The 11,511-nt window shown below is 35.2% G+C and overlaps 1 protein-coding gene across 1 annotated transcript; it reads right to left on the bottom strand.

Annotated features, from left to right (window-relative positions):
* Positions 1-2,314: 2,314 nt before the first annotated feature.
* On the bottom strand, positions 2,315-11,218 carry LOC131639327 (kinesin-like protein KIN-4A). The gene is made up of 26 exons (XM_058909833.1): positions 10,794-11,218; positions 9,366-9,512; positions 9,099-9,248; positions 8,732-8,991; positions 8,448-8,635; positions 8,197-8,321; positions 7,934-7,970; positions 7,542-7,633; positions 7,311-7,418; positions 7,106-7,219; positions 6,839-6,932; positions 6,407-6,519; positions 6,122-6,217; positions 5,911-6,024; positions 5,687-5,803; positions 5,533-5,613; positions 5,156-5,227; positions 4,806-4,899; positions 4,702-4,733; positions 4,471-4,568; positions 4,287-4,382; positions 3,952-4,176; positions 3,600-3,762; positions 3,329-3,481; positions 2,942-3,249; positions 2,315-2,750 (listed from the first exon to the last, which is right to left on the bottom strand). Exons 1-25 carry the CDS (start codon positions 10,911-10,913, stop codon positions 3,031-3,033), a joined length of 3,108 nt encoding a protein of 1,035 aa, XP_058765816.1. The 5' UTR covers positions 10,914-11,218; the 3' UTR covers positions 2,315-2,750; positions 2,942-3,030.
* Between the last annotated feature and the right edge of the window lie 293 nt (positions 11,219-11,511).

Below are 11,511 nucleotides of genomic sequence, written 5' to 3' on the forward strand. Positions count from 1 at the left end.
TCATGAGCCAGAGATACATGACCCAAGGAAGGCAAACTCTCAGCATCTAACTTTCTCCTTGCATATTGCAGCATGTTTGGTCATTTGACCATGTGTGTATCTATGTTTAGTCTTAATTATGGTGACATTTTTTCTTCGGGGGCCAAGATCAGTTTTGTCCGCCTCTTTCTTGCAAAGGTTTCCATTCACCACTAGCTTCTTCACTAGTTGGATATTAAAAATTCCTTCTTACATGGATAAATGGAGGAGGAGGAGGTCTATATGTATCAACCTCTAGATTTTACTGTTCCTGGCAAGTCTAGATTTGTTTGTCCGCTTCATCGTTTTCTTTATGGGCTGAAACAGTTCCCACATGTTTGGTTTCGTCACTTCATCTATGCCTTTATACAATTTTGTATGCGTAGAAGTGGAGCATATTACTATGTTTTCTTCCATCACTCCTCCATCGGTCAGCGCATCTTTCTTGTGGTCTATGTTGAAGACATTGTTATCACTAGTGATGATACATAGGGTATCTAGTATCTCAAAATTCATATTTTCAAAAAAAATCAAAAAAAAGACTTTGGTCCACTCAAATACTTCTTAGACATTGAAGTTGTTCAATCCTCATCAGGCATTACAATCAACCAATGCAAGTATGCATTAGATATCCTCAATGAAAATGGTATGCTTGATTGAAGTTCTATCGTTACTCATATAGATCCTAACGTCAAGCTTCCTCCGGATCAGGGGGAGCCATTGAAAGATCCATAAAGATATCGACGATTTGTGGGTAGACTCAACCATCTTACAGTCACCAGACCAAATATTACATCTGCGGTGAGCATTATGAGCCAGTTTGTGAACGCTCCTTGTGATAGTTATTGAGACGCAGTCATTCAAATTCTTAGATATATAAAAAATTCTCTAGAAAGAGGACTATTATATGAAGATGGTGATGCTAAAATCATTTGTTATTCAGATGCAGACTGGATCGGATCCCCCTCGGTAGGGGTGGAAAACGGGCATGCTCACCCCGCAAAAGCCTGCAAAAAATTGGACGGGGCGGGGAGGACTTTTTTAAGGGGTGGGGGCCTAAAACCTTGCCATGTCCCGCAAAAAAAATGAGTGTGGGGCGGACGAACCGTGTGCATGGAAGCTTTTAAGCCTATTAAGTGTAAATTTCATGTTAATGTCTGCGCGCAAAAAAATGGGACAGGCATATTAGAGGGTGCGGGCCTAAATCCTTGCCTTGCTCCGTAAAAAAATGCAGGAAAAAAGGACATGTCCGACGGGTTGGGCCCGTTTTATGATCCCTAACCGTCTGATAAGATATCCTCTTCTGAATATTGTGTTCTTATTGGAAGTAATATGATCTCATGGAGAAGCAAGTAACAAAATACAGTTGCACTATCTAGTGTTGAAGTTGAATACCGTGTTATGGAAGCCGCCTCAAAGGAGCTTGCATAGCTTAAAAATTTACTCTCAGAGCTTAGGTTGGGAGACCTTCTGCCTCCAGGCCATAAAACTCATATGCGACAATCAAGAGGCACTCCACATTGCATCTAATCTAGTTTTCCATGAACGGACCAATCACATAGAAATAGAATGTCATTGTGTAAGGGACAAAGTACTTTCAGGAAAAATCACCACAAATTTCGTCAAATCTAAAGACCAATTGACTGACATGTTCACTAAATTTCTTAGGAGTTCTCGAGTGGATTACATTTGCAACAAATTTGGCTCATAAGACATATATGATCCGGCTTGAGGGGGAGAGTTAAAAATTAATTATAATTATGGTGTATCTATTACCCTCAATATATATCAATTACAATAAATTGTAATATTGGAAATCAATCATATGAATATAAATATAGCCTACTGTGTCTCAGACACAACATTATACACAAATACTTTTTCAATAATAATAGTGTTTGTAAATACCACTCCAGTTGTTAATCAATTCACTCATTTTGATAGTGGACTCATCATCCATAACATAAGTCATTTATCTCTTCCCAACTCAACCAAGTCGGATGAATATATAATCTAAGTTTGCATGCGATGCGATGGTTTCATTAAAATGATGTAGTATGAGGTTTTCCAGCGTCGGATACAAAGTTTAAACTTTTACTTCTTTTGTAATTTTGGTGATTGTCTCTTTAATACTTATATCACAAAGTATGACATTAGTATACTTCTAATGAATAAAAGAAACATACGTTGCTCATTTGAAATGCTAACATTCACGTGTGCAGGCCCTCCACCATCACCTAGAGTGTGTATTTAATGAAAAAATCAAATCATAACTTGTACTAGTACTGCCTTCAAATTTTAGTTCAACCACTCAATGGTTACCAGATTTAGAGTTGGTGATCTCAATATACATTCAACAGAAACATTGATTATGAAGAAAATCAACTAATATCATAATGCACAATTATTTTGGGAAACACTTCATCTGTACAAGAACTCAATAACACTCTCACGCTATGCTGATCACATCTTACAAAATTTGTTTAAAAGAAAACTACATAACTAACACTGAACAGCTTCGTTGGATCTATGTGTTCTAATATATGCAAGAGTGCAACATTTTCTCTTTCAACCTTCTAAAACCAATTCTTTCCTCTGATATTGTCAATGTCAGGATACGCCTATTGTGTGTACAACCTATAGAGCCAAGACAGCTTTCTCCAGTAGCCAAATTGTATCTCAGCAAAATTTCCCTGACGAATTTCAGGAAACTCGTGCAATTTACATCATGCCTGCACGGATACTACGGATTATAAGAATAGTTTCACAAAATACGTACAACCGGTGTTTTGATTAGCGTTTTGCAACCTATAGAAAATCATTTTATTGAGTTGGGCTGTTTTGGATGTCAAGCAAATTTATGGACATTGTAAACTCGATACACAATTATAATAGGCATGAGAAACAACACGGTAGAGATTACCTGTAATTATCCGTACTCTTGTCAAGCCATGTTGAAAACAGTGGTCAGTATTCAAAGAGATACTAATACCCCTTTATATGAGCTCAACATCACACCGCATTAATCAAAGCTTGTGCTTGAGGCCGAGGCCTTGACTTCATGATTGTTTCATCACTGTGTTTGATCAATTCTGAGAGTTTCCAAGGCTTTTGCCATTTCCATTTAAACTGTAGCAACCATTGATGATGACTTCTCTTCCACTTCCAAAGTTTTCCGGCTTGTCCTATAGCTGCTAGTCTCTTCATTGACAACTCTCCAATAGGTATCATCTGAAAATAAAAATCATTACTATTAACTTGAAAACCAAAAAATGGGCACCAAAGATTACAGAATGAAGCAGAGATATACCTTCCGCCCGTCATCTACAAATGTAACTGACTCCCTCACTGACCCATTAACAACTCCAGGGGTGAATTTGAGTTGTTTTGGCGCAGGAAGCGACATTGGGGACAACGGACCACTCATTTCATCCGCAAGGTGTTTCAAGGACCGTGAGTTTTCCTGTAAGTTATAGTAAGGAACATGATGGTTTGTAGCTGACGAGCTGTGCATTGTAGGAGCTGAAATATTTTGCTACACAGCTCAAACTAATTGCAGATAAAAACGAGTAAAATCTTACCGACGGCGGTGTATGCAATGTGATGGCAACTGCTTGTTCACCAATTGCTTTCTCTTTTTCAAGTTCCTTTCTCTGTGCTTCACTTTGCTGTAGTAGTGTTACAAGCTCATTAAGTTGCTCTTTTAAGTCCTTCAGTTCTATATTCTTTTCCCACAATTGGCACCTGTTATAGATGATGCAGACTCCCATTGCTTAGATTAGGAAACAAAAAGCCTCCAGATAGACAGTTACTTTTTCCATGAACTACTTTGAAAAGTGCATATCTTTTAATCGACAACTATATCTATTCTATTGTTAATTATATAAATAAGTACAGAAAAGCTTAATCAGATTCTTGGAAGACAGGGAGCACCTTGCTTCTGCGGTAGCATTGAACAAATACGGAAGCACATGATTTTTTGCCTCTCCCATTGAGCGTAACTGATTCCAACGTCCACGGTTATTTAATGCACGTTCCCTTTCTTCTGCCTCGGTAAGCTGTGAAGTCATGGCTTTCAAAGCCGCTGAAGACGCGCCCAGCATGTTCTCAAGAGAAGTTATTCTCGCAGCTTTTGCATCTGGTGACATGGATAACAGTCTAACAAATGGGAAACAAGGTATAAATTTAAGTTAAGTAAATAATGATTTACACCAAGATAGAAATAGAAAGACATCCTGCATCCAAAGGTTCATGAAAAAGGTTTCTACCTTGAATATCGACTGTTTCCTGTGGGGATACTCTGCCTATCTGAAAACTGAACCGCTTGTTTGAGAAAAGCCAATTCTCCTTCCAGTGCAGCATGACTAAATGTAACATTCAAATCATAAATGGTAAAATGAAAATACGGTTATGGAATGTGATTACTCGAGGAAAAAAACTTTGATCACATACACTTTGTTTTGTTCATCAAATTCAGCACGGACTTCATGCACATGTACCATTACCTCCAGTTCCTGGTCAAGCCACCTCTGGAGGGATTTTTCATTGATCTGGACATAAAGTTAGATTAAAATTGTTTTATATAATGCTAAACATACCAAGCTAAATTGTTTTGTTAGAACATTTTTGTCGCCTCTTAATTTGTCAAATTGTATAAAACACAAGCGAAGTATAGCTCATTACCTGCCCAGGCTGTAGATGTCCATTTGAATACACTGCAAGGGACCGACAATATTTAGTAAACTCAAGTATGTAGTAAAAGGAAACACTGCCAATTCAAGTTCTACCAGAGTGGTCACGCGAAGAAGATTTGCGAGCTTCCAACAATTCCTTTAGCCTCTTGGTAGCCATTGTTGCTTCCTCTGTCTTTCTATGAAGAACCTGCAAATAAAAATTGAGTGACAGAAGCTGTTGTAAAATCCTAAATTGTGGGATGTTAAAATGAGAAGCCTTGTTCTATGAGTATAGTTTCTACTATCTATTGACGTCATTCTAATATAACAATCACATGGTTATTTCTCGACTAAGTTAGATTCTGTTAATGTGAAAAGGCGAGGTAAAAGACAGGAGTAAAGGTAGAAATATCTTCACAACAAAATGAGCACAAAAAACAACAAACTTTATATATTTAACTCACCATTTTCTGGCGCTGGTTTAGAGCCTGAAGTTTATGCCTTTCATATTCATTCCTTCTTCCCTCCTTTTTTAACTGTTTAAAATTATAACCAACTAAATTAAATAACAGTTGTAAGACAAAAGCACAAAAATAAACCCAAGTTTTAAACATAACCACATCATAATTAATTTTGTTTGATGGGTAAGGAACACATAATATTTGAAACGCAGTACTGATTATAAATCCAGGATGCCACATGCTCAGACAAAATGTGGAATTTGGAAGGTATAACCAGTCATTCAAAACTAATCACAGTTAGGAAATTTACAATTCCTCTACATGTTTTAAACTAGAAAATACAGTTATTATGATATGTTTAAAAAAAGCAAGCAAACCACCTGGAGTAACTCCTTTTCACGGGAAGCTTTCCATTGTCGAAATTGTTCTGCCTCTTGTTTTATTTTATGCTGCAACTGAACCTGCAATATACATGAGCACAAATGTAAGATATACTGTATCTCAGCTTTCAATAGATATGAATAATTAGCACACCTTTTGAGCCTTGATATACTGTATCTCAGCTTGCAGTCTTTTGGCAGCTTCTTCACTCTTTTCCTTTTGCTTTAGTAGCTGCACCTGGTTTTCTTGTTTCTTCTTGAGCTCTAAAATCTGAGTTTTAATATTTAAAATATAAATATAAAAATAAAAGGAAAAATATCGGTAAAGAATGATAACCTAGAGAATTGAGAATGACATCAATGTAAGTAAAAGTTCACCTGTGCTTCCAATGCTTTCAATTTTTGGCCACGAACATCATGTGGTTTATGTGCCTGTCCATTTGAATTAACTGCAAGATTCTCTACTTCATGCAATAACCGATCCCTTTCTTGCTGTGGTTATCAGTCCCAAATATGTCAATACATAAAAATAGATACATTTTGTGCGAAGCTTGATAGCTATTTAAAATTTAAATACGTCCAGTTTTACCTGTACTTTTCTTTTCTCTTCCTCGAGTTCCATCATTTTCTTTCCAAAGTGCTGCCTGAGTGCTTCAGTATCAACTCCCACAAGCTTCATCTCCGTCTACAAGGAAAAATGAGGATAAATTTCATCAGATAAAGAGACCACTAAGGTTTCTTCACAAGTACACATCCCTACCATCAAATTTGAAGTTTGTCGCATAAATGAATTCTTAAATGTACATATTAATTAGCTTCAAAGTTTTTTTTAGAAGACTTTAGATCACTAGTATATATGATTTTAAAATGAAACCTCTTTCTGCTCCAATTGCTTATTTAACTCGTGCATCTCTTTATCCATGGTATTTAGCAGTAGTGTATGCTCCAATTCTTTTTCTACTTCATCAGCTTCCTTTAAATCCTCGCCTATAAAAAGAAGGTAAAAGAGAGATTGCCTCAATGTTTAAGATTGAACCGTCTCATAATTACAATAGCCTCTCTCAGAAAACCCAACAGAATGGGAAACTATTCAATGTCTCAAACACATAATAATATAACAACCAAACATCAAACCATTGCTTATCTGTAATTTTTAGACTATAATGCCCGACTAAGATGAATTCACACATTCCATAAATGTAGTTGTAAAATCCCTAGGTTCTAAATTCCATATATCAAAATACTTAAATTATAAACTCAACTAGGATCTTGCAGATTAAAAAACATACGGCCATTCAATGTCTACCTGACATGCTTCCAGCCACTAGATGGTCTGATAACTCTGAGCTTGTAAAGCGCCTCTCAAGCCCGTTATTTTTCATGAGATAAATATTTCCAACCTAGGAAAAGAAAAAATGACATAAAGGTTTCCGAGGAAGCAGTATTAACATGTCCATAACCATATATAACCAATAATGTGCATTTAATGCACCGATTATGTCAATGATTTTTCTTAAATAACATCAAGAAAAAATAACAGACAGGCATTTGAAAACTTTTCCTATTCACATACTGTTTCGTGAATATCACATCTTTCTGCTAAAGAAGATCTACTGCGATATTTATGAAGTTCTCGACAGAGTTCCTCGTTAGTTTCCTCAAGCCAAGCAATCTTTTCTCTAAGAACCTATACAAGAAGAGCATCATGCTATATATTAAACTAATTTCACCTCATGATAACCCAAAATGTAAATTTCAGTTAGGAATACAATAAGTACCTGCACTTCATCAACTGAACCTCCTCCTCGAGAACAGAGCTCAGCCTGCAAGTACTTTAACTGCTGGCGCATTTGCTGCATCTCGTTGGATATTAAATCTCGATTAGCCTGTAAAATTAATCAACAATAAAGATTGTAACATGTCGAATTTGACCAAAATGAATCTCCCCAACTTCATAAGGTGAAGAATGGGACAAGAACTTGTAGTTACAAAGAATCATGGAAACTTACAACAGGCTTATTTTGAATGTTACGTGCACGGTTTGCATACTTAAGAGTATTAAGAGTTTCCTCGGTATTGATGTCAGCAGGGCTAATGCAAGCTGAGAAAGGGGAACCAGTTAGTGATTGAAAGCATTAGGAAGAAACCCTAAAAAACATCTTTGAAAAATGAATAATCCTAGTGCACCAAGAGGCAAATAAATGCTGCACACGAACTTGAAGTTAGTTAACACCTGACTCAGACATTAATAGAAAAAACCACTTTTCCATCTAATAGGCTGGCTTCCATTGAAAGGAAATGAACTTAGGAACAGGAAGTAAGAACACTTCATATTCAAGGGGAAACAGGAAAATGCTTAACCATTTTTAGCTAAGATTCAACTTTCAATTATAGTATTTACCTATCATGACAGTTTTGCTGTTTCCTCCAAGTGAATCCTGCAACAAGGACAAGTAACTCTTAATCAAGAGATTTTTAGGGACTGATACCGAGAAACTAAGAATAGATGTAAAATAAAAATCGCGCGATTTTTTATATTGTGACATCTTGATGACATCAAGCCACTCAATCATGGTTATTCATGTAGATTTTGTTGAGCATGACTTGCACTTCGGACTCACAATAGACCACTCCATTTGATATAGCCAAAATGTTAATTCTAACCTGTAACAGTCGAGTGAGTTTGCTATCGCGATAAGGGACATGTACACCCTCCTTTCGCTTTTTCTCATCCCCCAGTGCACTTATGACATTACCAAGTGCAAGAAGACCTCTATTGATGTGTATACCTTTTGACAAGACAAAAAAAAGATAATGTCACTGATATATTTGTCATTATCAATTAAAGAACTGAGGCCCAAAAATATTTTGAAACAAATGTATACTGAGTATTCGGGTTAATCAGTACTGGCAACCTTCTTTTAAACGAAGACCATCAGAACCAGTTCTTTTAGCTCGCTCTGATCCAGCTAGATCTACCAAATGGAGTTTTGCTGAAAGGTATTCTTCGCCCATATCCTCATCCGAAGTGTCATGGCTGGAAGAAAATGAATGGAGTTTGCGCATCTGTTCTAACGTGATTGTGAAGATGGCATGTGATCGACTAATACAAGCAAAAGTGGAACCACAATTATTGGATTGTAAATATCAAATCTAGCAGAATCCATCCAAATAACACTTCTCCATCATGTTTATTTACCTGGATTGGTTATTCATGTTTGTACTTCCTGTTGCTCTATTTAATGAACCCTGATACAAATAAGCAGCCATCTCCTGTAATGTACTTACAGAAACTTCAGTTGACCCTGCCAGTGTTATTACTCCACTTGATGATTCGCGAATTTGTATTGGTGGTTTCCCAGGAATAGTTACTTTTCCAGAATGCCCATTAGAGCTAGAGTGATCTGATTTTCCCATTGATACCATGTCCAACAAGTCCCTTACCTCTTCCTTCAAAATCTTGAAAAATAAATGAACAATTTGTTAGTTGATTCAAATGTAAGGTAATAAAATGCAGCAAAGAAGTGTGCTTTTATGCCCACTGGCAGACGGTATAACGAATATACCTCAATGAAGGAAACATGCAACTGAAATTCCGTTTGATGCTTTAGAGTTTCAATCTTTTTAAACAAGGCATTCATAACCTGAGGAATCAATCCAATCCCAGTATTGTCATTGCAGGCGGTTCCCATGGTATACGTTTTTCCGGATCCTGTCTGCAACAAATATGAGGTTTAAATAAAAAAAACTGAATTGAATTTCTTCAAATAAAAGTATGGATTGAATTATCTTTTTCAACTATGGGTACATGAGATGCACTATGGAGGTCTAACCTGACCATAAGCAAGCACAGTAGCATTGTATCCTTGAAATAAGCCATCAACCAATGGAGCAACGCATTCCTTAAACATTTCAGAGGAAGGAGATCCACCATTTCCATAAACATGATCAAATGTAAAGGAATGAGACCCTATTTGAACCTGATCAATGAAATGCTATAATCAGATTCTCAGAAACTGATACACCATAATGCAAATTATAACCTATAAAGGTCACTCTAACCGTTACATATAGATCAGTGAAATATTATCAGAAATTATAAGTCCATATTTACATTTCTCAAAATAAGTGCTTTTCTATTTAGCTAAAACAAAACAGAATTTATTGTAAGACAAAAAAAAAACAGGTTGAGGGTATTTGAAAAGAACGTTTAATATAGCGTGAAAGAGGAAAATGTGTCATCAACACTAACACATGACACGACTCATAACAAAGAACATATTGAAAAATAAATTATAAATAATTTTCTTTACCCCTACCAAAATAACTCATCCTACAAATTTTTTTTATTATAAAATAATTAATTTTTTTTCAATTACAGTAAAATAGTAAATACGAATATAATAGAAAAATAATAATAAATATTATATTAATATTATAGTCAAACAATTATTTTTACAAAGAAAAAGTAGTTTTTTTTACGAGCAATAGGCAGTACTAGTACTTTCCATCAGCAACGGTATCAAATAAATAAATAAAAAATCAATACGATTATTGCCGAACATAAAAAAATCAATAAAAACTCAAATATCTACAACTGTGATTCAAACATGTTGAATCTAACATTATCGATTTTTGTTAGTCAAAGTATTTGAAAACACAAACTTTGAAAGTAATTAATGGTGCAACACACTTTAAGCAAGACATTTTTTAACTCAAACTTCAAGGGCATCCTATGAAATTGAATTCCTGATTAATATTATTATTATTATTCTTTTTCGCAATTTAAATAGTAAAATTGCATTGTTATAAATAAAGAAACAAGGAATTATCCAGAAATAAACTTTTTCGCAAACCGACAATTAATCAATGATAATTAATCAAACCCAACTCTAAAAAACAGTGGGCACTCTATTAATTAATGAACTCTTCACTAAACGACAAGGATAATAATAACAACCCTAACAACATTTGGCATTGGCTAATATGCATAAGGATTTTCCTTATGCACCATGCATAAGTCAATCTAAGCCATTGAATCATATTTTTAATCCAGTATTGAGTATTGAGTATTGAGTACTGAGTATTGAGTATTGAGTGATGAGTATTGAGTAATAATTATAATTTGATCTAATGATCCAATGGTCAATAATACTCTATGCACAGTGCATAGATTTTTATCTATGCACCGTAACTGCACCCACAACATTTTAGTAAATAAAAAAAATAAAAAATAAAGATGAAGAAGAAATGAACAGTACCTGAGGCTTTCCAGGGTTAACAGAAACACATTGAGTGCAACCTTGTTGTTGTTCATCGGCAATGAGAGGACGAATGTGAACAGCAACTTTAACGGAACAATTCTCCGATGATGGTTCCATCGGATAAAAAGGAAAGAAAACAGAATAAGAATGTATGGGAGAAGAAGAAAGTGGTTAAGAAACAGAAACAGAATTAGAATTGGAATTAGAGTGAATGAACAGTTAGAATTAGAATTAACGAAAACGATGCAGCAGCAAACAAAACAAAGAGAATAATAAGAAGAGAGAGAAAGGGGAAGGTGGATTTAACAGCAAGAGAGAGAGAGAAAGAGAGTGTGGTGGTTGTTGAAAGAAAATGAAGAAGAGAGGAAGAAACAAAAACAAAAAATAATAGTGAGGTTTTGATAGAATTGAAGAGTAGCGGAACAGAAAACGCTAAGCAATAAAACTAACAACAAACAAAACTATTATTTAATTAATTTATTAAATGTATTTATCACTTTTCTTTACCTTCACTACTTGTATTGAATCACAATCACTTCTTCTATATGCAAACGAATAAGAATTTTTATTTTTATTTTTATTTTTTTATATTGTGTAATGACGATTCTACTCCTTGTGGCAAATCTTGATATCCAACTGTTTTCAATCTTAATTGCATTTTCCCTCTATGCTACTCTTTTCCCTCCGTTTATTTATTTTAGTTATTTTAGTATTT

This window comes from Vicia villosa, linkage group LG1 (genome assembly GCF_029867415.1).
Source record: "Vicia villosa cultivar HV-30 ecotype Madison, WI linkage group LG1, Vvil1.0, whole genome shotgun sequence".
Taxonomy (NCBI): domain Eukaryota; kingdom Viridiplantae; phylum Streptophyta; class Magnoliopsida; order Fabales; family Fabaceae; genus Vicia; species Vicia villosa.

Excerpts from the sequence above, each read along its gene's own strand:
- LOC131639327 (XM_058909833.1), bottom strand. The coding sequence starts at position 10,913 with ATGGAACCATCATCGGAGAATTGTTCCGTTAAAGTTGCTGTTCACATT. Across the intron at positions 6,218-6,406 it reads AGCAATTGGAGCAGAAAGAG|ACGGAGATGAAGCTTGTGGG; the intron begins GTTTCATTTTAA and ends TTTTCCTTGTAG. Across the intron at positions 6,025-6,121 it reads AAGAGAAAAGAAAAGTACAG|CAAGAAAGGGATCGGTTATT; the intron begins GTAAAACTGGAC and ends TGATAACCACAG.